At 42.2% G+C, this 27,814-nt stretch overlaps 2 protein-coding genes across 2 annotated transcripts in view; one reads left to right on the top strand and one right to left on the bottom strand.

Moving 5' to 3' along the window:
• LOC309702384 (uncharacterized protein) overlaps positions 1-20,999 on the top strand; it is a 56,265-nt gene extending 35,266 nt beyond the window's left edge. Inside the window, exons 2-3 of the mRNA XM_082527099.1 lie at positions 20,382-20,567; positions 20,702-20,999. Coding sequence (XP_082383225.1) covers positions 20,382-20,567; positions 20,702-20,731 — 216 coding nt within the window. The 3' untranslated portion in view covers positions 20,732-20,999. The remainder of the gene's footprint in view (positions 1-20,381; positions 20,568-20,701) is intronic.
• Positions 1-27,814, bottom strand: part of LOC309702177 (NACHT, LRR and PYD domains-containing protein 3-like) — a 330,494-nt gene that overhangs the window by 278,600 nt on the left and 24,080 nt on the right. The window contains exons 8-9 of the mRNA XM_082526661.1: positions 7,540-7,713; positions 7,001-7,174 (exon numbers count right to left, since the gene is read on the bottom strand). Coding sequence (XP_082382787.1) covers positions 7,001-7,174; positions 7,540-7,713 — 348 coding nt within the window. The remainder of the gene's footprint in view (positions 1-7,000; positions 7,175-7,539; positions 7,714-27,814) is intronic.

Here is a 27,814-nt window from a genome sequence, read left to right as displayed (position 1 = left end):
CAGGGTGGGATATGGATCTCAGGGGACACCAGCCGGGCTTGATGCAAGCAGGGAAACATTTCTCAATGAGTCAAAGTTCCAGCAGCGTTGCCCTGGAGTGTTTCTTTCTTTCCTGTGCCTGGCTGGCTTCCTCCTTTCTATTGGGCAAACGCCGACATTCGCCCCAGCGCGCTGCGTTCACAACACTTCAAAAAAAGTTGTTTTTTTAAGTTGCTGCCCAGCGGGACATTATACGTATATAGATTTATACACACGTCAGTGGGATTTAAAGTTATTTTTCCACAGAGAGAGATCTCATATTAACTCTCACAGTGATGCGTAGGCGGCGGGATAAAAGAAAAGTCATGAACTCAATGCAGCCCAATTTAGTCTGCAGTCACATAGCGACACCTGTTCATCGGCAACAACAGTCCCCGGTAACCCGGACTAATTATAGGGTCGCACCGTAATTTGTGGCTCCATGTTTTTATTTGCATCACTGCGTTTGCATTGCAGCAAACATGAACATTACATATATTTCAATATAATGTAAAAGCAGTCAAAACAACTAACATCAGAAACAGCTGATGTTATTTGTTATATGTCACGGTGTCATTTCCGCTTCTTTCTCCTGTAACAACAGCCCGGCGCCATGAGCAGTCGCCTCTTTGGCGCTCGCTATCCCTGCACTTTCTACCATCTGCAAACGCCACGGTGTTCGTGTCGTCATGAAAGACATGAACATCGAGCGTAAAAACAAAGGAGACTGCTACCGGCTTTTTATCTGCCGATCGCCGTGCTACGGTTGCAAGAAAAAGAAGCAGAAATGACGTTCTCTACGCGTTGAGACGTTCCCCGTCCGTCGGCTAAACGCTTGATTGAAACTTCAATGCGACAGTGACACCAAGTAGAATTATAAATGTCACATAGCCCCAAACATGTCTTTTTCAAAGCCTGCGGTGAAGAGAAAGGTTGGTGATGAGCACCGACAATTTCAGGAAAAGTGGGAAATGCAATATTTCTTTGTTGAGCACAGGGGCACCCCGACCTGTCTTATTTGCACAGAGAAAGTTGCGCTGCACAAGGAATACAATTTGAAACGTCATTACACAACTAGACATGCTGAGCTGGATGCAAAATACCAGGGAGACGAGAGAGCGAACCGGGTTGCCAGTCTTAAAACAGATCTACTGAGGCAGCAAGATTTCTCCAAGAAAGCAACCAAAGAGAATAATGCAGCAGTCGGAGCCACGTGGTTAGTGAGATGATTGCTAAAGCAGGGAAGCCATTCACAGAAGGTGCATTTGTCTAAAAGTGCATATTGCAGGCTGCAAATATAGTCTGTCCGGGAAAGAAAGGTCAGTTTAGCAACATCAGCCTTTCTGCCAACACCGCAGCAGATCGCATTTCTGACCTGTCAAGTGACATTTATGACCAACTGTGTGAGAAAGCCAAATGTTTCAGTGTATACTCAGTCGCTCTTGATGAGACCACAGACATCACCGACACTGCCCAGCTCCCAATGTATGTCCGTGGTGTTGATGACAGTTTTGAAGTGATGGAGGAGCTGCTCACAGTAATGTTTAGTTAGTAAAGTTTATGGGCCCTGTTAGAATCAATATTTCATTCTCATTCTGTTGTTTGAGAACAATAACAGAAAAATGCGCACTTGAGAACAAATTTATTGTGAATTCAGCTGTGAATGTACAGTTTGTCATTATTTTAGCTTCCATTTCCAAATGTTAGCTGACACTTTATTAGGTACACTGGTATCTATCTCAGGTACACCTGTGACCTAAATGTTCCTGCAAACAAACTCCTTGGAGACCCCTACATAAATATCCATGTTCTATCCAGCTAGACTAGTGTGTCTGTCCCTGAAAATATTCCTGCATGTGTGATTGTTCATGTCTCATCTGCAGGAAACAAACAGGAAGTGAGTGAAGGACACAGGAAATGTTTCCAGCTCTTCCTCCTCTATCAGATTTTCTCTCCATACCTGAGAGTGTCCAGTCTCCAGCCTGGATCCTTCAGTCCAGCCGACAGCAGCTTCATTCCTGAGGGACCTGGATGATTGTAGCTCAGGTCCAGCTCTCTCAGATGGGAGGGGTTGGAGCTCAGAGCTGAGGCCAGAGAAGTACAGCCTTCCTCTGTGATCAGACAGCCTGACAGACTGCAGACACACAAAACAACAATCAATCTGTCAACAATCGTTTTCTCTTTGTCACAATAACATCTATCCATTTACATCCATTCAATGTAACTTTATTTAAAAGTGACAATTCCCAATGGACAACAACAGTCATCTGAAGCTGTTTAACAGTGTAAGGTAACAGCCTCCAATATTAGAGAGAAAGCCCCAAACATCAGACAATTGTGGAGATACAGAAATTCTTTTATTGCTGCCATATAATCTGCATCATTATAACTGCATTAATAATGTTCTTTACAGCATTATTCCATCTAATAATATTTCTCACACTATTGATATTGCATTAAAGTTGTCTATTGAACATGTTCATTTGAGGATCCTTCAATTATGTTAACTCTTATTACAAGTACGGTCAGAAGTATTTCATACACATTGCATATTTGTGCTTATGTCGAGTTGATGTTCGGTTCATTAAGGGTCTTAAGCTTCACTGGCGTGACTGTCCAGGTGATCCATGCTGAGGGAAACTAGAACAGGATGATTGCATGCATGCTTACAATACATATAACACATATAATCTAGGAATGTGTCAGGCCTGAGGCCTTAACTCATTTGGTGTCTCACTATATTTTACTCTACTTGGCAACAGATGACCAGAGTCAATAATTAGCCCCAGAGACCCTGAGGGCTTGAAGTTTATTACCTTGTATGGAAGGTGTTACAGAAAAGAGAAGTTCTGTGTCTGTTTATAGCCATTAAAGATGTACAAGATGTACCATTAACTGTGACTAATGTCTGGAACCTATTTTACTCTGACTATTTTTATTGACGCCATGGGGGGGCGTATACCCCACTGCTTTGTAAGTGTCCACAACATGTATTTTTGTCAGAAGACATAGGCTGATGTTTTCTCCTGTGTGTTAATAAACTCATCGTTTGATTGCACTTCTCTGGGGCCTCCGTGGTTTGTCTCACTGCTCTACATTGATAGATTTCGCGACACAATCCACTGTGAGCAGCACTTGGTGATGGTGGGAAGAAGAACTCCCTTTGACACAAAGATCCTCCCAGTGAAAACAGGCTCCAGGAGGAGCATCTACCATGACTGGTTGCAGGGTGAGGGGAAAGAGAAGAGATGAGCTCAGATAGACAAGAACAAAACAGAGAGACAAAAGTTAAGGACACGTAGTAGTGACATATAAAAGCATCAGGAGTGAAAAGAGGGGAGAAGAAAGCAGAGCATCATGGGAAGTCCACCAACAGCCTGAGCCTATAGCAGCATAACTAAGGGATGGTTCAGGGTCACCTGATCCAGCTCGAACTATAAGCTTTATCAAAAAGGAAAGTTTGAAGCTGATCTTCAAAGTAGAGAGGCTGTCTGTCTCCTGAACTCAAACTGGGAGCTGCTGCCACACCCAGTCCAACATAGCCAGGCTGAGTCGTTAGATTAGTCCAACGTAAAGTCAGAAAGTCATTACTGATGTCATATTTTAGTGCAAATGTAGAAAAACTGTCCAAAAGTTATTTCTAAATCTGATATTAAACAGTTTAAATGGTGAAAAAAGCTGTAAAGAAAACAGAAAGAGTCAATAAAAGCCTCTTTAGAGGGTCACCAGTTTAAAACTCAGACATTTAAACTGGTGATTCTCCTTCTCTGCTCCATTTCCTCTCTAGACTTCCTGTTCCTAGGAGGGATTTGATTGGCTGAACATCCTTTTAGCCTTTCTTTAGTTCTTTGGGTGCTAATCAAAGAGGAAAACACACGAGTCATGTGACGTGACATAAGGAGCGCTCTGATTGGTTGGGATTGACAAACTATGGTGCTGTTTGCAAGCTTCGCTTTGCAGAGGCAAGAAAATCTCTTAGATAGTGATGAGACGCTCCACAGTGACATTTCCACACTTTGGAGCTTCTGAAGTGCAGATGTTTGGAAATGCTGCTCCAACGTGTGGTTCAAACACTCAGGTCACGTGACCTCAGCTGCCACAGGTGGCATACCTGCGGCTTCCATGTTAGCATGTTAGCTCCAACAGGTGGTCAGTGTGAGAGCAGAAGATGATATCAGTGACATCCAAACAAGGAAGGAAGAGACTGTTGAAGGCAGCGAGCTGTGACTGCTGTGAACAGTGTCCTCACACTATTTTCTCCCTGTGTCAACATACATGCTTCAGCTGCAACACACCACAAACACCTTTATACAACTAAATATACTGAGAGCACACTGCTGTGGTTGCTCTGGTAACCATCCATATATCCAGCTGTTTGGGGCCGAGTCTGCTTCCTCATCCTTGGTTCAACCCTCAAAGTCTGATGTGTTTTTTTGTGATTTGGTTTTATTTGTTGTTCTATACACTGTGAAACAAAGCTAGAAGCCCCTGTGGTTCAGTGGGGGACTCAAACCCAGGACCCAACCTGCTCCAACAACAGTCAGAAGGATTTTGTTAAGTCTCATTTTCTGTTCATTAGGAAAACATCAATAATGAAGAGCACATGTTTATAGAGGCACATTCAGACCAATGACAACAGTCCATTCACACTGCCCTCCACCTTTTTAAATGTGAGTAAACACATCATGGTTCTGGTGCTGACGTGGTATCAGGGACAGGTGATGATTTTGAACTCAGTCTGAGGTTTGATTACATTGAACCTGCACTGCTTTATCCTGTTTATGACACATTTATACTCAAAGTCGCAGCTGGATAACAAAGAACGAGGAAAAACACATTTGTTGAGAGAATTGTTAACAAATGTGGTGAGAGTGTTGTAATAGTTACAGAAAGAACTATGATTTATTTATTTAAATGCATTCCAGGACGTTTTTTACTCACGCTGTCTCTTCCACGATGTTATTTTTCTCTCCTACAACGTACGTTACAATTACAATTACATGACCATTTATCCAAATTAGGCGATGACATCATTTAGCGACTTCCAGCGACTTTTAGGACAGCCAGTAGCGATTTTCCTTACTGAGGAATTGGCAACACCAGGAGCAGTGGGTGGATGACAGCATCATCATGAAGGATCAGTGTGAGAATACATCATCATCCACAAAGAAAACCAGTCTGAGTGTCTGATGCTCTTGTTAGAAAGACGCAGTCGCAGCTTGTGGGTGCAGTTAGCTGGTTTGCTAGTTAGCTGCTCTGCTAGTTAGCTGCTCTGCTAGTTAGCTGGGAGCTAACTCACTCGAACATTTGATGCTAAACTGTCTAAACTGTGTGAGCAGCACTCATTGCTGCTCTGTGTTACTCTCCAGCCTCTCTTTCACTTAGTCCTCTCAGTTTTTTCCTCCTTACAAACTAGAAAACCTTCTTTTTCAGCTTCTCCTCCACACCCGAGCTGTGGCTAAGGTGCTACCAGCACGCAGGCTCGGTGTGTACAAATTCATGGGCTGCATCCTCCTGAGGACACATTTGTAGACCGATTACGTCACAGCGACGCACCGAAGGCTGTCCAAATTCCTCCGAATGCAGCCGACAAATGCGTCCTCCTTTCCCCGAATTTGAAGGATGGGTCGGGTGTGTCCTTCGTGGCCCACCATATCCCAGAATTCATAGTGCGGCCCAGCCAAACTCCAGCTTCCAGTAATGGTGACCGCTACTAAGTTTTAAAATTACTCTTATTAATCTTCCTGGGTCACAAAATAAACTTTTAACATATTTTCAGGGGAGAATGTGGGTGTGTAAACTTCAAATATCTGCTCGGTTTATCAAGATATCGCATATTTGCAAAAGTGCTTCGACGTTTTCGGAGACGTCTGTTACCCACCAACTCGATAGCTAGTCGAGAGCTCGAGGGTCACTGAAGCCGCAGAGAACGGCACAACTCCCGGCACATCATTTTCAGATCACCGTGGACTTTCGCTACTCAGGTTAAAAGTAATATTAGTAACATATGACTGAATCTATATCTCACTTAAAGCTTTCTGTAAATGAAAGAATCAGTGAAAATGAGGCGCTTCAGCTGATTTTAAACAAAAACACTGAACATAACCTGATCCAGACCAGGTTATTGGTTCAGCATCAGTAACCACGGTGATGTAGCCAGGTAGAAACAGAGCTAGACAGACAAACATTTATGCTCACAATCACACATCTCCAGTTAACCCAGCATGCATGTTTTTGGACTGTGGGAGGAAGCAGAGAACCTGAAGACAACCCACACAGGCCACACTATCACTCTTATTTACAGAATTATAATCTAATTAGATGATAAAGTAATAAATTATTTGGTATTTTAATGAAAATACATTTTAAGCAATAGTTTATAAGTCAACAATTATAGTTAAATAAAGTGACAAATCAAACAGTCAATAAAACCTACAGCTGAAACTAATGTAGACAATGTTGGGGTAAAAATCAGAGACGATAACTACCAAAATAAAACAGGAAGTGGATAACATTGAAGCTCACTTTAAGCTCAACAGTCAAATTCTGTTTTGTATTAATCTATTGTTTTGAATTTTTGTTTACATTTTATGTTTAAGTGAGGTAATGAGTCATATCACTATGACCAAATATATATTTCATCTTTTCAGTCAGAAATAATCAATTGATCATATTTTTATTACTAAATGTTTCTGAAAATCAAATTCTGATATCTGAACAAACAGCTCTGTAAAAACCTTCAGAATACAGGAATCGAACTAGAAGGTTTGGTGGATGAAGCACTGCTAAAATAAAGATTTTGGACTCAGAGGAGCAGATGGGACATTTCATTGCAAATGAAAGACAGAAAGTAAACAAATATCACTAAAAACCCCAGACGCTAATTTCTACATTAAGACTTTTTTAAAAATCAATTTCCTGTTTATGCAGTAATAGAAATCAGGTTTAACGTGATCATCATTGGAAAATTTTTAATTCTGACCTGAGAGTTTCCATTTTACAGTGTGGACTCTTCACTCCAGCAGACAGAAGCTTCACTCCTGAATCCTGCAGGTCAGAGTTACTCAGGTCCAGCTGTCTCAGACTAGAGGACTGGGAGCTGAGAGCTGAGGACAGAGCTTCATAGCCTCTCTCTGAGAGCTTACAGTGACTCAGTCTGAAAAATGACAGATAAACATTAAACAAACACTGTTATTAAGTTGCAATGAGGGTGCACTAAAGAGGTTTTAGATTTAGCAATTAATCCTGTGTTTTTACTGAGAGTCAACAAATGGATGACGCTGACATTTGTTAACTGACAATGGTCAATCAATTCTGGTATTCTATTGCAAATGCCAATTGGGCTCCATGTGCCGGGCAGTGCATTAGCACCAAAGTAGCTGACATATTGATCAATAACTCTCTGCTCATTAAATTATCATAAAACTATTACAGAAGTTTAACTGACTTTTTTCCCATTTAGTGGATTCTTATTGGTTAATTCTGTCAATTGATGAAAAGCCCAACATATCTTGATCTCACCTCAGAGTATTCAGTTTGCAGTGTGGACTTCTCAGTCCTGCAGAAAGATGCCTCACTGCTGGATCCTGCAGGTTGTTGTTACTTAAGTCCAGCTCTCTCAGTGTAGAAGACTGGGAGCTGAGAACTGAGGACAGAGCTTCACAGCCTCTGTCTGAGAGATCAGGGACACTCAGGCTAAAAAACAAAATAAAAACACAATTTGAAAAACTGTAATTTAATAACAAACTGTTATCAAATGACAAGTTAAATGAACTCTCTGACCAGTTACAGAGACTCAGTCTGGGGGAACAGAAAATATTTTAAAAGTCCACGTAGTAAAGAGATTAGAAATGTGGCAGATGATTATAACTTTAGACTAAAAAGGTCCCTCTCGCTCATATATTTGTTAAAACAAGAATAAACGCTCATCTTGATTTGCTTTGAATTTTTATTGACTTCTTATGCTGATTCATAAAGAATATGACTTCATCTGACCTGAGAGACTGAAAAACAATCAAGCATGCATGACTGAATCTGCCAGCAGCTGCAGATCCTTGGAGCTGTACTGGTGATGCTGATTGTAACATATAGAAGTGAACTCCTCTTCAGCTGAGCAATAAGACCAGAGGAGGAATGAGGGAGTTGATCACCTATGGCTCCATCACAGTCTTTGAACGTCTTCAGTCAGTACAGAATGATGCTGCGAGGCTTTTAACCAGCACATGAAACAGACTGGACATTACTCCAGTTTAATCTCTTCACACTGGTAACCAGTTCATTTTAGGCTTTATTTAAAGTTTTAGTCCCAGTCTATATTTCTGACTTTCTACAATCCTACAGCTCTTCTCACATCTGAGATCTTCCAGTTAAAGGCTGTTACTGGTCCCACTAACTCATTTATTCAGACTCTAGTATTCAGAGTGGCCTTTAACTAGTTTTAGGCTGTATGATGTTCAGTGTTTGCTGTTTAATGTTTTTATCTTCTGTGTTTTTATTGCCTGTTTCTATTGTAAAGCACTTTGTGGTTTTTCACCTGTGAAAGCTGCTGTATAAATAAAGTTTACTTACAGGATGATTCTGGATATGACTTTGATTAAAGCTGAAGTCCATATATGTTTAAGACACTGACATTTACTGCTGCTATCAAACATTAACTCTAATATACTGTATTTAGTGCTGATGACCAGTCAAATAAATATGTTTAAGTTTTTAAGGGTCCATCACACATTACACAGTTGGATGTTAAAAGTAAAGACATGAGTACAAATGTACTCACAGAGCCTTGTTGGAGGCTTTGACCACTGGCAACAGCCTCTGAAGAGCCTCCTCTGAAGCAGAGTATTTCTGCAGGTCAAACTCATCCAGATCTTCTTCTGATGACAGTAAGATGAAGACCAGAGCTGACCACTGAGCAGGAGACAGTTCATCTGTGGAGAGACGTCCTGATCTCAGGGACTGTTGGATCTCCTCCACTAGAGAACGATCATTCAGTTCATTCAGACAGTGGATCAGATTGATGCTTTTCTCTGCAGACAGATTCTCACTGAGCTTCTCCTTGATGTACTGGACTGTTTCCTGATTGGTCTGTGAGCTACTTCCTGTCTGTGTCAGCAGACCTCGTAGGAGAGTCTGATTGGTCTGCAGTGAAAGACCCAGGAGGAAGCGGAGGAACAAGTCCAGGTGTCCATTCGGACTCTGTAAGGCCTTGTTCACAGCACTCTGGTGGAGAGATTGAAGTTTTGGTTTGTTAAATAATTTAGATTTCTTGGAGGTTGTTTGTTTGTCTTCCAGCAGATTGAGTCCAGAGTTGATGAAGGTCAGATGGACATGAAGAGCAGCCAGAAACTCCTGAACACTCAGATGGATGAAGCAGAACACCTTGTCCTGGTACAGTCCTCTCTCCTCTTTAAAGATCTGTGTGAACACTCCTGAGTACACTGAGGCTGCTCTGATATCGATGCCACACTCTGTCAGGTCTGATTCATAGAAGATCAGGTTTCCTTTCTGCAGCTGATCAAAAGCCAGTTTTCCCAGAGACTCCATCATCTTCCTGCTCTCTGGACTCCAGTGTGGATCTGTCTCAGCTCCTCCATCATACTTGACCTTCTTCACTTTGGCCTGAACCACCAGGAAGTGGATGTACATCTCAGTCAGGGTCTTGGGCAGCTGTCCTCCCTCTCTGGTTTCCAGCACATCCTCCAGAACTGTAGCAGTGATCCAGCAGAAGACTGGGATGTGACACATGATGTGGAGGCTTCGTGATGTCTTGATGTGGGAGATGATCCTGCTGGCCTGCTCCTCATCTCTGAATCTCTTCCTGAAGTACTCCTCCTTCTGTGGGTCAGTGAACCCTCTGACCTCTGTCACCATGCCAACACAGTCAGGAGGGATCTGATTGGCTGCTGCAGGTCGTGTGGTTATCCAGAGGCGAGCAGAGGGAAGCAGTTTCCCCCTGATGAGGTTTATCAGCAGCACATCCACTGAGGTGGACTTTCTAGGGTCAATTAGGATTGTAGTTTTGTGGAAGTCCAGAGGAAGTCGACACTCATCCAGACCATCAAAGATGAACACAACCTGGAAGTCTTCAAAGCTGCAGATTCCTGCTTCTTTGGTTTCAGTAAAGAAGCGATGAACAAGTCCCACCAAGCTGAACTTTTCCTCTTTCAGCACATTCAGCTCTCTGAAAGTGAATGGAAATATGAACTGGATGTCCTGGTTGGCTTTGTCTTCAGCCCAGTCCAGGCTGTATTTCTGTGTTAAGACTGTTTTCCCAATGCCAGCCACTCCCTTTGTCAGCACTGTTCTGATTGGTTCATCTCTTCCAGGTGAGGCTTTAAAGATGTCTTCTTGTCTGATGGTTGTTTCTGGTCTGTCTGGTTTCCTGGATGCTGTTTCAATCTGTCTGACCTCATGTTCATCATTGACCTCTGCAGTCCCTCCCTCTGTGATGTAGAGCTCTGTGTAGATCTGATTCAGGAGGGTTGGGTTTCCTGCTTTAGCGATGCCCTCAAACACACACTGGAACTTCTTCTTCAGGGTGGATTTAAGGTTACGATGACAAACTGCAGCTTGAAGCTCTGAATGAGAAGAAAAATAAACACTCAATTCCAAAAAGAACTAATCTTTAAAACATGTTGCTCCATCTTCCATCTCTGGAAAATGTTCATTTATCCAGCAGCTTAAATCTTTACAGAAATCCTCTTACGTCTCTGCAGACGGTCAGCCAGCTCCTCCTGCTTCATTCTCCTCAGGAAGTCCACTGTGATCTTCACAAACGCCTCTCTGCTGCTGCTCCTCTGACTCTCAAAGTATTCTGGGTAATCTGGACTCAGAACCTTCTGGATCTTCTTCAGCTCGTTCTTCACAAAAGTGATGATGTTGTCCTCCAGCAGCTGGAACAGAATATTTATGAATGAGCCAATCAGACTGAAATCATGGAGCCAAACATCAGATCCATGTTGGACACACTGACGATCCACTGGTCTACAAAGAGCAGCATGGAGATGACTGTGAACAGAACAGATGTAACAGTAGTTGTTGTACATGTACAGACCATAAATATGGAGTCCAGCTGTGTTTGATGCTGCTGGGCAGACTGACCACTGGGAACCTCTGAGCTCTGCTGCTCCACTCTGTGGAGGAACCATGAAGGATCAGATCAACACAGGATAAAGATCCAGGAGTTTCTGCTCAAATAACTTCATCTGAATCAAGTCTGTCAAGTTTTAAACTCTCAGATTGTGAACATATCAGTAATTTTCAGTCTGTTTTCATGGACGTCCTTTCAGTGGTGATGTCAGGGATGATTTTGAAGAAGCTCATCAAACTGAACCATCAGCAGATCACTGCTCCAAAACCAGAACATGATCCGAGTCTCCCTCCACCACCAGAACACCAGCTTTACTAACGTGGTAGATCAGTGTAGTACAGATCAATAACTGATGAGTCATTTGATCAAAATCACTGAGTGCTTCACGTCTGACCCTCTGATGCTTCTGTAGACATTTTGCATATTTAATGAATGTCTGACAGTTTTACATTCATTCTATGAACACAGTGGAAATGTTGTGTTATAGTCTCCATGTTGTTTCCAGCATCATAAATTCTTAAGTTCAGAAAATTAGATTCTTTCTTCACAGCTGAAAAACAACAACATTTATTCTCTATTGAAATCTGCATCGTCCACTCCAAAGGTCACAATCTGAAGGTAACATCTGGTTTTGTTCCCTGTGGTTAACTCTGAGCATCAGTATGGTGGGATTTATCCACTACATCCACACCACTGTGGTTCAGTGTTGTCCTGATGGAGTAACAGCAGCCAGTATGATCCAGGCTTTAGCTGCTGGGTCTCTGTGTGACCTCTCAGACTGTTTAACAGATCAGACACAAAGAGAATCAGAGCAGCTCTGTTCTTTAAAGACAAACATGAACCCACTCAGGTCACACTTTCCCCACAGATATGAGCATCACTGTCCTCAAACAGCAAATGACCAAGTCGAACATTTGGATCTTTTCTCTTTCATTGTTTTCTTTTTAATGAATCTTTGTAACAATCTGAGGATGTTTCAGGTCATATTTATCCAGGAAACACAAACACAAACAGACGGACAGCTGGACCCTGCAGACTGTGACCTCTGACCTCTGCAGACACAAACATGATTGAAGCAGCTGTGGTCACACAGACTGCAGATAATGCAGCTGTTTCCTGTCAGTAACATTCCTCTTAGATTAGAGTTCAGCTTTTTATAGGAAAACAAATGTCCCTGAATGCAACAGTGAGACACAGTCTGCCTGTGTGGCTGTGATAGCTGCCGTTAGGAGCGCTCATGTGTTTGCAGTTAGACGAGGAGATGTTACCATCATGGACACAAATCCTGCAGCATCACGTGGCACAATCACTTTGTGTTCCTGTCTCACACGACGAGCCTTTGTCTAATGCTCTCTGAACACTTTTCTGAAGAGGAGCTGCACAAACCTTTGTTTGCTTTCTAGAGCAGTGTCTCATCCTCACAGAGCACAGCTGGCACGCTTGTTACCGTTAGCTTAGCCACCAGGCTAAAGTCAAACTACCCACTGCTAGCAGCTGTTTCTATCATAGTTTAGGATCGAGATGTGTGAGGTCGAAATTTACACCTGTGATTAAAATAAATAGTTAAAAACAGCCAATTGTGTGTGTATAATAATATTGTGTCTTAAACCAGATAAAATGACAGTTACAGCTGAGCCTGTGTGTTCTTGGAGACACTACTGCTACAGAGATGCATTTTAGAAACCAGGAAACATCAAATCATTTAAATCAGAGAGTTCATCTTACTAGCAGCTCACCTCTCTGCAGCAGAGACTTTAAAATCAATGTAGCCATCTGTAGACCAGTGACTCTGTAAGGACACAGAGCTGGGTCCAGGTTTGAGTCTCTGATGGATCCTGAAAAAAGTTGTAAATCTTCAGTTAAATTCTCATCACATATCAGCTGATATTATTGGTGTTAGCTTACCTTTTCTGAGCTGACTGTCTTTGCTCAAATCTCTTAAGGGCATCTTTGACTCGGTTACTTTCATTGGACACAGAGCTGGGTGGAGGTCCAGGCTGGTTCCTGTGAAAAACCATCATGGACATTTAAACAATTCGTGCAGCATCACGTGGCACAAACACTTTGTGTTCCTGTCATCTGCAAGCAACAGGAAGTTCATTAATAAAAGCGGGATGGAGACGCGACTGTGTGTCCAAATGTGTCTTAAACCAGATGAAATGACAGTTACAGCTGAGCCTGTGTGTCCTTTGTGTCCATCTCTGTAGGAGAGCAGTGTCCTTTGAGACACTGCTCTCCTACAGAGATGCATTTTAGAAACCAGGAAACATCAAATCATTTAAATCAGAGAGTTCATGTTACTAACAGCTCACCTCTCTGCAGCAGACACAGGCTGGGATTTAAATTCAATGTAGCGCTCTTCAGACCAGTCACTCTGTAAGGACACAGAGCTGGGTGGAGGTCCAGGCTGGTTCCTGTGAATAATGATGGAGCAGTGATGTGAGTGCTGAGCTGTGACATGGAGAAGAGTCATGGACAGTTAGAGATGGTCATCTCACCTCTGAGCTTTGGTCTGGCTCTCATGTTCCCCACACAGAGTGCTTTTAGAGGGAGGGACTCCCTCCTCTCTGTCCTCACACTGATCCATGCTGCTCAATTCAGCTCACACACACTTTCTACCTGCAGAGGAAACACAAATCATTCATGTGCACATCAGCTGAAATCCTCCTTTCATCATGTGTGCTGTCCAAATATCAGCTGCTTCTTTCCTGCTTCATCTCAGTGTCAGCTGGATGCAGTCAGACAGCAGTGTGAGGCAGAGGAAGCTGCCATCAGCTGCTCTGCTATCAGTCCACTAGATGGAGCCTGAAGCACACACGATGCATTCACTGACACACACTAATTCTTCCTGCTGAGTTTGCAGAGAACTGCACACATTTACTGTTTGGGAAACTAGAACAATGTTGGTCTTGAACTAGCTGCATAATGCAGACAGGGTAGGACCCAAATATAACGGCGAAACATCTTCAAGCAACTTACAGAAGTCCAGATGCTTTTCTTTCCAAGCTCCTTAAACTACGATGACCTGGATGACTGAGAACCTTCACAGGAAAAATGAAACACACTGAACAAAGAATGCAAGACTTTCACAATAAAACAGCAAACAAAGGAACACAACACTGACACGTGAGCTTGACAGAGGAGTGGAGGAAAGGCAGACGAGAGTGAGCGAGGGAAAGAGGAGACAAGAGAGACATGACAGGCTGAGGAAATATAGAATGGAGCACCAGGCCTCACACAAACACACACAAACACACACAAACACAAACACACACAGAGACACACAGAGACACAGACACACACAGAGACACAGAGACACACACAGAGACACACAGACACACAGACACACACACAGACACACACAGACACACACACAGACACACACAGAGGCACACAGAGACACACAGACACAAACACAAACACAGACACACACAGACACACACAGACACAAACACAGACACACACAGAGGCACAGAGGGAATCTAATGATCAAGGAACTAAACAGGAAGTATAAGAAACTCAAAGCAGCATAAATAAGACTGTAAATGAACCAGAACATAAACCAAAACACAAGAAACGCAAAGTACTGGGTCAAAAGGACCCGGAACCATTAAAGTTCTTTTCTTTGCTCTTCACTGTTTGAGTGCAAACAGACTCCACGTTAAACTATGACAGCATCGTCCCTGCTGCTGCTGTCAGACCTGTTATTCACTTACTGCTCGCCAGTGTTTCTAATGAGTTTTACTCATCCATGAGAGTTTAAAGCTTGCACTTACAAGGTGACTACCCATAAAAACGAGTGTGCTTCACTGTCAGAGCTACGGTGATTCAACCAGTAGGTCGAATGACTTGAAATATTTGTTTGATGCTTTCCATTGAGGCGCATTGTTGAATTTGCAGGGACACAATAACCACAGATTGTCAATTGTTCAAACCACTACAGTAGGGAGCCATGTTATGAATAATAAACAAATAATAATACTAATACTACTACTAATAATAATGTTAATTTAAGTAATTGTTTTTGACTGAACATCACATATAATGTAACAAGCAGTAAATTCAGGTTAAGTGCATTATCAGCATTTGGAGGAGCTCCTTATCCTTCTCTTTACTGCTCACCTCTTACAAAGTGTTCACACAGTTTGCTAGCCTCTGTCAGCCTGCTAGCTATGCTAACAAGTCTACTACACACACTTGACTCGGTCACATGACAGACAGCAGAGATAGCTGCTCTGCTAGCTAAGCTAACTCATGTTAAAGGTCAAAGAAATGAGGTGATGCTGCTGGGAGTTACATCACAGACTAGGCAAGGCAAGGCAAGGCAAGTTTATTTGTATAGCACAATTCAACAACAAGGTGATTCAAAGTGCTTTACAGAGACATTAGAAACAAAAACAATTAAAAAGCATGATTTAAAATTGATTAAAACAAGCAAACAAACAAACTAACTAATTAACAAACAAACAAACAAACAAACAAAACAGTATATAAAATCAAAACAGATCAGAACAGTAGATAAAATCAGTAGTTAAATGTAAGTTTTGAAATTTAAGCTTAAAGTGTGGATTTGGTGCTTTATTCAAATGCAGCTGAGAACAGGTGAGTCTTCAACCTGGATTTAAATAAACTGAGTGTTTCAGCTGATCTGAGGCTTTCTGGGAGTTTGTTCCAGATATAAGGAGCATAAAAGCTGAATGCAGCTTCTCCGTGTCTGGTTCTGACTCTGGGAACTGATAAAAGACCGGATCCAGATGACCTGAGGGATCTGGAAGGTTCATACTGGGTCAGGAGGTCACTGATGTATTTTGGTCCTAAACCATTCAGAGCTTTATAGACCAGCATCAGAACTTTAAAGTCTATCCTCTGACGGACAGGCAGCCAGTGTAAAGACCTCAGAGCTGGACTAGCAGAATTTAGTTATTCAGCATAATATTTAATCCTTATTATCTGCTCCTCTCACCTCTGTTTACCTCTGAAAACAAGAAAATTTAGCCAACAGTTTATTAGCATTGGTGAAATTATAAACAGGCATCAGCGCAGTCACCTATACTGTGCTTTAATGCTAGAGCAGCAGGAACACCAGTTAATCTAAAATCTCCTTTTCTCTCTGAAACAAAGTGACAGCAGGCTGAGTCAAAGACAGAAACCTTATTTAAACACCAAATATTCACTTCCTGATCCAGGATTCAAAGAGGACGTTGAACTTACTCAGCTTCTTCCAATGAACGTCTTCACTCTGCAGCTCTCTGCTGTCTGGACCAGGTCTGTGTAGAAACAGAGAAAATCCTCTGCTTCTTCTCCGTCAGCAGTCCTCTGTGTCTGCAGACTGCGTCAGATTAAACACTTCACACCAGCAAAGAGGCTGAAGCTCACAGGTCAAAAGTCAGCTGCTGCACCTTATGTGATATTAATTTGATCAATAATTAACCTGCAGCAGGTTTCTGCTCCAACTCCAACACACAGAAAACAACCCTGAGAACGAATCAGATGGTGTGTGGGTGTGTCTGCAGGCTTCAATAGATGAGCATTAAACACTCAGCAAAGAGTCTGAAGCTCACAGGTCAAAGGTCAGCTGCCACACTGTGTATAACAATTCACTTTTGAACAGTAGATAGCCTGTAGGCGTCTCTGCAGTGATAAACAGTTTACACATTAAACACTGAACCATAAAAGAAGCTTAAGCTGCAGCTCACAGGTCAAAGCTCAGCTGCTGCACCCAGTTATGAGTTTAAATAAATCATTAATCATGATCTTTTCCCTCTCAGCACTTTCACTTGGCCTTGGAGTGTTTTGACGGAGCTACACTGTATGTTTCAAATGTTGTAAATAAATTGGGAGTTAGGGCTGGGCAATGTGGCCTAAAATCCATATCGCGGTATAATTTGAAGCATGTGCGGTAACGATATATATCGCGATATATTCTTTTCTTCTGTATATCGTATTTTCCACACGATAAGGGACACTTACAATCCTTTAATTTTCTCAAAAGTCAAGAGTGTGGCTTATGTATGAATTCTAGATATACTGGACTATAAGGATCCTATAAGGACACCTGGATTGGTTGGAGGACTGTTTACTTAGCCTGATAGGCCGAAGGACACTGTCTCAGCTAAACTATGGACACGCACACACACACACTTACACTGATAAGCACACACTCATCCCCCTCCCTTTCCAACGCCTTCGATGCTTGTGCTCTACCGGGGAAGATAGCAGTCAACTGGACCAGCACAGATGCTGCAGGACCGGATGCGCTGTCTCTTACCCTTTACCCGCCCCTGTTGCTTGTCTTGTGTTTCTATGGTGTATTGATAGTCATGTGCTTTTGTGCTGAGGTGTTTTTTCTGTTATCAAACTGTTCTCCCACTAGGAGCTCAGTCTGAGTGGAGTTTTTTTTCTCCACCTCATGTAGTGTATTTTCGTTGTTTTTTCCTATCAGCCTACCTTTCTGACATGTCTGCCCAATGTGATGTTTGTGTAAAGTTGGTCAGAAGGTCAGAAGAAGCGATATAGTCAAAATCTCTATCGTTGACCAAATTTAATCGATTCTGTCGTTTATTGTTTATATCGCCCAGCCCTACTGGGAGTGATTTTGTTGTATTGGTTTGTTTTTTGGTTTTATGTTTCCATGTAGATGAATGAAGACAGATTCACTCTTACCTTTTCAAAATGTCTATAAGGTAGACGAGGTCTATGCTTTTCTGCCTCTTCACAGATAATCCCAGTGATTTTCCCTTGGTCTGAAATCTCACCTGATCTTGTGATATTGAGAGTCATCTGCCTTTGAGGCAGCTAACCAAACAGTGTTCTCTAAACTCTAACTTTAATATACTTTGATATATTTCAGATTTCTGAGCTCTGCTCTGACTCCGTGCCAGTAGCTCCTTAATATGACTTTAGTTTGATCAATAATTAACCTGCAGAAAGTTTCTGTTCCCACTCCACCACGCCGAACAACCCTGAGAACAAATAATATGATGTGGGTGTGTCGGCAGGCTTCAGCACTGTGAGCATTAAACACAATAAAAGACCCACAAGTTCCTGCTCAAAGGTCAGCTGCCTTTAGATCAATCATTAACCTGCAGCAGGTTGTGGCCTGATGTGTTTGTAAGAGTTTCACTTTCAGGAGGAGAAGATTTAAACGAGTCACACAAATGTGAACTACAAAGTCTGTGACACACAATTTAGTGCAAACTGCAGTAAATCTGACCTGAAGAAATCCAGTCTTCTGCCTGTTGTGGTTGTGACAGCTGCTCATAGGAGAGTTTGTTTGTAGGAGGTGGAGATGTTCTCAGATCAAGTGCGTAATCGTCTCTTTGTGTAGACGCTAAAAGCTGTGAGCCAAAACTCTCTGCTCTGAAACTCTTCACTCAGTCCTCACGCTGAGAGTTTAGAGGCTGAACTTCTTGTTCCTCCATAACACTTTTCATGAAACAGCAGAAATGAGCTTGTGTTTCTCAGCAGTGCGCACACAGAGAACCGATCCTCTCTGCTCAGTCTGAACAAATCAAAGTGAAACGTCAGTGAAAACACAGCTGCTGATCAAACTGTGTCAGATTAATGCCTCAATGTTTCACTGTGATGTTAAAAAATACATAAAAATGATTTAAAGAAGTAGGAGGCAGATTTTCACAATAAGAGCACTTTGTTTTTAATTCAGTTAATGTCAAACTGTCATCAACACCTCTGTGTTGTCTCCGTCTCTGAGCAGATTCAGGCATTACTCAAATAATAAAGGCTTTCTTTCACTATTATACTTTTCATTAGTCTCCAGGTTGATGATTATAAACAGAATTATTAAAGTTTTTATCTTTTCAGGCTGAAAATCAACATGAATGTGGTTCTAATCAAAGAAGCTCCTTTAATGTGTGTCATTAAAATCCTCACACAGACTTAAAAAGGCGACATTAACATTAAAATAAATGAAAGAAGCTTCAGCTGAGAGCTTCATGCAGTCATCATCAGCAGCTCATAGCAGTCACAGCTCTTTATTACGCAGCTTTTTAGGAATTAAAGTGGCTGAAGTGTCAGAGTTTGTGTGAGAAGCTGCTTCATGGACAGCTGCACACACGTCTTTATTATTTCTTCATAAATCAAACACACAGGTTTGTCTGCAGATGATTTAAAGTGTGTCGTTGTGCAGTTAAAGCTGTTTGTGTGACGCCCTGACCTCCTGTGAATGAAACAGCCAATCAGATCCATCAGAGAGAGAGCAGGAAGTGTTGTGTGTTTGTGACAGAACAAGGAAACAGTGATGATGATGAACATAAAGGTCCTCTGATGTTTCCTGTTACAGTAACGCTTGTTCATCTGTTGCTCTCCTACACTTTCCTATAAATAAAGGAGAAAAAGTCCGTTTAGTTTCATTTCCTACAGCTCAGAGTTACACTTCACATTCCTGCTGTCACATCAAAAAGCTTCACTTTGGTCCAACATCTACATGTTAACATGAAACACAGACAGACTCAGAACATCTGGAACATCTGCACTTTGACCCAAACTGTTATAGCAGGATATTTTCTGCATATTTCTTATGTTGGACCTGTTTGAACTGTAAACGACCTGTAATCATCTGTAAATGGTGTGAGACACACTGAGGCCACCTACAGGGCAGCTGGGGAACAGCAGGGATCTGAAATCATATGAGACGTTAGTGAGTGAGAAGAACAAACGGACTTAAGATGGCTCGAAGTGATCAAAGTTGATCTAAAACAGAAGATAAATCCACTGATTCTTTGTAAAGTTCATCTGCTGCTCACATGAATCCATGAAAGATTTATTTCACTGAATGTTTCTTCAAAGCTCATTTCAACCTGTTGAAGTCATGAATGAAAGTGCAGACTGAGAGTGGATCACATGATGTTTGAGGTGTGTCATGTGACATGTTCAGTATTGTCACACATGTCTAGATTGTCCCTGATATCATAACTGCTCAAACACTGATGATTATATTTGAAGAATTATTCCTGATGGCAGCAAAGTTTGAATGGAGCTCTCTGTCTGTGCTGATTTGTCGCCCTCTGGAGGTCAAAGCACAAACCTACAGGGCAGCTGGGGAACAGCAGGGATCTGAAATCATACGAGACGTTAGTGAGTGAGAAGAACAAACGGACTTAAGATGGCTCGAAGTGATCAAAGTTGGTCTAAAACAGAAGATAAATCCAAAGCAGCATCAGATGAATGTTACCATTTCCAGTTACGGTGCCCTTCATCTAATATGGAAATGTGTTGTTTTTTTTTGCCGTGTTGTTGTTCTTCCTATTGTGTTTAGGCCAGAGATGCTCTTCAAACAGCGGACAGACATGACCACATTACAAGAACATGGTGTGAGTCCGATTTGATATTCCAGTCAACGCTGAGAGACCTTAACCAGGAAGTCAGAGGTCAGCTGATGCTGCGAGCAGGAAGCGAACCAAGGGAAAGGTCCACTCTACTCAATCTCAAAGAAAATATGCTGGTATTTGTTGATGTTGATGGTACAATAAAAATATATAATATAATAAATAATAAAATATCATGTGATGATGAGATGTGTTGTTGGTGTTTGTATTTTCTGTAAATGTCTTTTTTAATGTAAATGCTTTGTTCCAGACGGACAGGGAATCAGTTGCTGTACGATGACATCATCTTGATGTTGACGAGGAGGGCGAGAAAAACTAGTTTAGTCCTGCAGATGGCGATCTTGCACCGTGTTCAGAGAGCCGACACTTTGATGGTGCTGCTCTACTCAGCTTACTTTAGCCTGGGTTGGACTCTATATGAGCAGCTTCCACTCTGGTTTCACTCTTAAACACACTTGTTTGATTTCACTTGTAAAAGTTGAAGAATAAATATTTTATTACAAAATTATTTGTTGATGCATTTTTTTAGGGTCAAATATCTTGTTTGATTTGAGGAATGAACTGTTAGGGTGGAAAAAGTGAATCAGGTTAAAATAGTGGTGCTTTATATCAGTGAAGATGTATAATGTAATTTAAAATGTTGATGATGGGTTGTAGTGGGCTTGTACTTACAAAACTGCCTCATTTTATTGGAACGATCCACAGTTGCATCCATTCACGGATGACATCTCACATCATTTGACATCTGGTCTGAACACGTTTGTACACAAGATGCCTCAGTTCTGGATGTTCCCACAGACTCCTCTGTGCACCTAAAGGAAAGGTCAAAGGTCAGCAGCACATGTAGTTGGGACAATTCTTCAGTCGCACAAACTACACAATGATTTTCCTCCAATGACGACTTTTCACTTGCAGAAATGGTCCTGTGTGATTTCCAGGCTGTGATATAAAAACTAGTTCCTAATGGCAGCGACTCACTCAGTAAACATGTGTTTCCTTCACCAACCTCACACACAGATCCAATAAGATCAGGAAGTGGGCAGTATAGTACAATATGTGTTATTCTGTGCTGCACTGCCCAAACTAAAGATCTGCTGAAGTGTTGGAAATGATCCAGATGTTTATTTTGGACGATACAGCAGAAGATCAGACATGAAAGTGGAGATAACACAGAAGACCTGCAGCAAAGGTCAGAGGTCAGACTGGGCCCTGGATTCAACAATGAGCCAATGATCATCAAGCAGTGACTAAAGCAGAGCCCTGACCTTCTGACATTCATCACACAGTCAGAACAAATGTCTGCTGATGACTTCATCTCATGAAACGACTGATAGATGTCAGTTCATTGATCAGCTGAGCTGCTGATCTTCATCGTCACAGAAACATTCAGCTTGTTTCAATCAGTAAATAACTCCCACTACTCCCAGTTTGAACTGTTCCCACTCAAAATGCTGTGAGAACAATGATCATTGTAGAACTTCACAAACATCACGTGTTGTTTTCCACATGTAAGATCAGCAAACACACAGAAACTTCCTGTTGCCACACACGGCCTCTAAAATCTCTTCCACGCTTTCTGTCTGAAGTCCACTCTCTGTGTCGGATCCACAGGAAACAACAAGATCTTATTAACATGGTTTTCAATGTGTCTCCTTCCAAAAAGTCCAACCAATGAACAAATGTGTGTATTTGTGGAGGCCGAACAAAAGCATGACACATTTCTCTGTTTCTATAAACTGGAGTCAAACACAAACATGAAGAGTTTCACTGACAGACTCCAAAATGCCCCCACAGTGGATCAAAGGGAAATCCTACAGTGTGGCCAGAGACTCTTAATGGCTCCAACATCAACACATCCACAATGTTGGATCCAGTTCTGCCTCACAGAGTTACTAAGACACACCCTCTGCCAGCATCACAACAGCTCCACCTGCTTCACCTGCCTCCTCAGCATCTGTACACCTGAAGAGAAAAGAAAGGCTCCAACAGCTCAAATCTACAAAGGATTCATGAAGTTTCATCCAACAATAACATGTTTGCCTTCCACAGTGTGCTGTTAGACACCACTGTACCTCTGCCATTTCAAAAAGAGCAGCTTGGGAACATTTTGGCTCCAAACACTTTGTGTTTAAGTTCTTTGTTTTCTTTGTGAAGCCGACAACATCTGGAGCTTTGTGACTCATAGAAACATCATTTTGTTCTTTAGATGACAGCAGATTGGGACTGAATAATCAATCACTATCAAACCAATAAAGACAAACATGCTGATTTTACAGGAACTTTGTTGGAGAAGCTGCAAAGACATGAAACTGGTGGAGATCCCAAACCAGTTGATAGTGCTGGTTATTCCAAATAAAGCTGTTTCCCTTTGAGATGAAATGACTTTGTGTCCTGATATATAATAAAGATGTTGTTGTTTTTGAGCCCCTGTATTAAAAGTAGTTTAAAGTCAGCTTGAGTTTGATGTCTTTATGTCAAAGCTGCTCATGATGTTGAGCTGCTGATGGAATAAAAACAATATAAAAGCATGTAGTCCAGACTTAAATGTAGCCTGTTGTTAGCTGAGGTCCACACACAGTGTTTGACAGTGTAAAGTGTGTGAAAGGGCTGCTGGTGGAGCTCACTAGGATGAGCAGGTGACCACGAGGTGGAGAGCAGCTGGCCTGGCTTTGACCCGGGCCACGCCCCCTTTCTCTCTGCTTTGCTGTCACTTATCTTCACTGCTCTGTCCAATAAAGCTGAAAAAGGCCCCGAATCAAAGAAATCTGCTGCAGCCTCTGAAATGTCTTCTGTTTCCTTCCCGACGGCTTTTTCACCGTCAGCCCATCAGACAGTCCAGCAGCATTTATGATGATGTCATGATGTTGAAGAGGCTGCTACGGTGGCCTCCCATGACCCCCAGCCTCATCACAGCTGAGATGCAGACATTTGAAAACATTCAGCAGACAACTGAATAACAGTCCAACACAACAGTCTGTGTGCAGACACACACTGACCTTTCATAGAGTCAAACACAGCTGGTTGAGTCATTTCTCTGTGAGTCTAAAGTGAATCTAGTATTTGAAAGTCCACTTCCTGTATTTGTTGTTGAAGACTTCTTCAGCTTCTTCTCAAGGACATCAGCTGCTTGTTTGGCAGCAGAGGCAGTTAAGAAGCTTCCTGAAAAACACTGAACAGTGAGTTCACTGTGGCATATGACAGATTCAGCTTTCTGTGTGCAAACGTGTCTGTGTCGACCTTTCAAATGCTGTTGAATCCAAAACATCAGCGGCTCCTCGGCTGCTCACTTCATGCACTTCTGTCTGTGTGACAGTCCAATGACATCACAGCTGTTTCCAGCCCCAGTGTCTCAGGACTGGACACCTTTAAACATGTCGAGGATCAAACAGCGTCCAGCTAAACACACATGAAACTATCAGAGCTGACAATCATTCCAATAACATCTAATGGTTCATGTATGTAGACACAGGACTACAAGGAAATGGCTCTCAGCATCTGGCTGTGGGAACACATGAGTCCCTGTTTGTGTTCAGATTGTGTGCATGTTTTAGACGTGTGTCACATGTAGAAACACAACAATCCCACAATGACACACAGATGTGTTTGACACAGCTGTGCAGCTGTAAGTTGTTTCTAATGATTCATTGAAGCTCTTCTAACATTCTGGAGACGATCAGTACATGAATCTGTTCAACACGACAACAATTTGACTTCAGTGTGAACGTTTGCATTAAATAACCTTCTTCATCCAGCTGACAGCATCTTCATCCTATGATGTGAACAGTTCCTCCTGTTGATGACAAACCTCTGACAGGATCTGCTTGAGGAGCTTTTTCATGTGCAGCTCTCTGAGCTCAGGGCTGAGCTGCTGTTTCATCTTTAAGAGCTGCTGCCTCCTCGCCGGACTTGTTCTCCTCTTCTTCTCCTAATGACACCATTTCTGCTTCATATTAAATTCAATAAAGATGCTGACATGTATCTGTAGCAACAACATCATTGAATCTAGAACAACTGGAGCCAAACCAGTGGCTCTGCTGGGATCACTGGTGAGCCAACACTTCCTTGTTGATGCAGATTTCAGGGCTTCCTTTTGCTCCTCCGTTATAACTGTTCTCTCTTCTCAACACATGATGACACAAAGGAATCAGCAGTGACAAAGATGATGCTGAAGAGAAGCACACACTTCACACATATAACAGAGCAGTGCAGTTACACACACCTCTGCTCGACATCAGGCCTCAAACAAAGACACAAAACACTAACTTGACTCTAAACAGAAGAAACGAGCAGCTGTTTCTGTTCTGTGCTTATTTATATTTGACACACATGCTTCTCTTTGTGCAAACACACATCGCACTATAAGGGTAACCTCGCACACAATGATTGGACAGCACAGTGATGATGCTGGGAGATCCTATACGCAGCAACACAGAAACACTGAGAACTTTAAACAATGATGGAAAGTGTTATAAATGACTTGTTGGCCTCTGATCTGTCACAAACAGCTGAAACGTGTCTCTCATGAGTCACATGAAGGTTTTTGACAGAAAGGACAAAAAGTAGCTGCAGTCAGTTTGTGTCATTTTTATATTTATTCATCTGGGAGAAAAATCTGAGGGACATTAAAATGTGTTTTCAACAGAGACAAGAACATGAATATAACAGAACAGGTAAATGAACATGTTTCAAGTAAACAGCTGGACTGATCAGGTCCAAACACAGAGTGATAAACTTGTCAAACAGCTGTCATATCTTTATATAGAAGCTCTTTATAAATGCTGCTCACTGCAGTCTGTTTACTAATAATGTCAAAGTGTTAGAAACACAGAAACATCAGAATGGTCTTTGTTCACAGAAACCTGTCTGGGATCCTTTGTTGTTCTTTTGATGCAGAGTTACATTATAAATATAAAGAGTTATTTCAGAGTCTCATCAGTTTTCCTGCATGTCTTTATTTAACACATCAGCAGGGCTGAAGCTCTCATGTTAAACACACACTGATCTATGGACACGTTCATGTGTTTCTAACAGAACCAGGCTGTTATCAGCCTGCACTAACATTATGTCACACACACTGAATGTAACAGTGACAGTTTACATCATCACACAATCAGCTGTGATTGTTTCACTGTCATCAAACGAGTCAACAGGAAGTAGAATCAATAGAAACCAATCATTTACTGACAGCATGTCTGATGGAAATAAGTGCAGATTATGTATGAAGTCTAACTGCACACAGTAACTGTGTTACAATAAGGACTTAACAGCGCCCTCTGCTGGAGTGTTTCAGTACTGCGTTAACTAGAATACACCACCTCCTCCTCACACCACCTGCTACAGCTCTACTCTTCTATGACTACAGTCATCCACAGCACTGATGTGAGGTCACATGGTTCATATGTAAGGAGCACAGCTGACCTCAGGTCAGTTTAATGACTGTGAGCAGCAGCTGTGTTATTGTCACTGTGACAGGGAGACACTCTCAGACACAGCGCTCATGTCAGCTTGTTCTCATGCAGGAGGATCAGGAGCTCCATGTTTGTCTTTCTGTTTGAATCATGATGTGTTTGTGCCATCAGAGTCTGTCATGAGTACTCAGGGTTTCACAGCAGCTCTTCTGGATGCTGACGAGGACTCCAACCTCATGTTTCACCTCTCTGAGCTTCTGATGTCTGTGAACACTCGTGTTTCTTCTCTGGGCTCATCTGGACAAAAACACCTTTCTGTGTTTGGCTGCAGCCTCATTCTGACTGACAGGAAGTGTGTTATCCATGAGCTGCACTTCTGTGAGGAAGTTTCCTGCTGTGTTTCCTGTCTGTGGACAAACACGAGTGTTCCAGCTGAGGACTTGGTTCCTTCCACCTGTCCATACAGGACATCACGCTGTCTGCAGCTCTGTAAATGCAGCTCCAGGTCCTTCCACGTGCTGCTCTGTATTTGTGCAGTTTGTAGTGTGTCCTGGGAAACGTAGCACACATGGTGTTCTTCTGCTGTTTCCTCCTTTCACTGAGTGTGAAACACTGACGCTGTGCTGTTGTTCACAGAGGGGAGCTGATTCTAGCTGCAGCTGGACTCTGTCATCTAACTGAATGTGTTGGTGCTGATCACGGGGCTCTGAGGGGGGAGCAGCAGGAGGACTCTGGATGCTGACGTCAGTGTATCTGTGGAAGCTCCCACAGCGTGTCTGTCATTCAATATTGTGCTGTATATTGTATCTATGCAAAGATGAACAGACTGTGTGTTCACTGGTCTCTGTGCTGCAGCTCTGATGTCATCATCACTCCCTCCTCCACCCTCAGCAGTCCCAGCATGCTGCTGTGGTGCACCCCACCCTCACTCTACACCTGAGCCACAGACCACACCCTCCACCTCAATATACACCACAGTTTTCTCTGCTGTGGAAATGAGATCAGGAGGAAATCATCATTATTATTATTTAATAAACGCTCACATTAATGTGGGCTTATTTGTTTCATATTAGAAACAGTTGAGTGTTTTTAGTATAAAATGGTCAAAGTCCCTCTTTTTGCTCCTCCCCTCACCTGTGGATGGACGGTGCTGTTACCGTGGTGACAGCTTGGATGTGTTTCAGTCCTGCCTGGTTATCACTGCAGGAATCTTTCACATTTATTACAGGTAATAACTCTGATTTTTCTGTGTATTATGAACCAAATGTATCCTGATACACACAGAGATGGATGAGCAGAGGGTTTTTTTGCAGTTTATGTAGTTACTATGGACTTAATGCATACATATTATTAAAATTAGGGCTATAACAGTTGTATTGATGTATAGCAACTTGAAATGCTCCCACAAATGGCTCCACAGCATGTAAAAATATAACAAAAGCTCTGGCGGACTTGGTTCTGTGGTCAGTCTTAAAGGGTGAAGTTAAACTCTGTAATCTTCACTGTGTCACAGAGTTCAGTGAGTCCCGTTATTCACAGTATCAATCAGATCATCAGAGAACAGCTGATCAGCAATCAGTGGTGCCAACAGCGCCTCCTGTGGTGAGAGGATGCAATAATGCAATGTAGCATTTTTCCACTCAACACTTGCAGTCATGGAAACTGTCTGTTGGATCTGTGTGACGTTGCTTTCTTGGTTAGAGTTCCTCACAAATGTCCAGATGATTCTTCTAATGAGGCGTCGACCATGTTTGCAGCTCTTTGGAAGAAAACGTCGCCCTTTGCCATCCTTACTTTTCTTTGACTTCTTCAAATGCAGCTGAACTCCAGCTGGTATTTTCTTGGACTTTGCAGCTGTTTCTGGTCATCAGTTCATTCCTGCAAACCTCTGAAGCTGAACAACAATGATGCTGCATTGCTGGCTGATCCCAAAAGGTTGATTCTGTTCATCTGGA

The sequence above is a fragment of the Aulonocara stuartgranti genome (genome assembly GCF_965226115.1).
Source record: "Aulonocara stuartgranti genome assembly, chromosome: 3".
In the NCBI taxonomy this organism is placed as follows: domain Eukaryota; kingdom Metazoa; phylum Chordata; class Actinopteri; order Cichliformes; family Cichlidae; genus Aulonocara; species Aulonocara stuartgranti.
The sequence above is the reverse complement of the archived record's forward strand: the minus strand, read 5'-3'. Positions and strand labels throughout refer to the sequence as shown.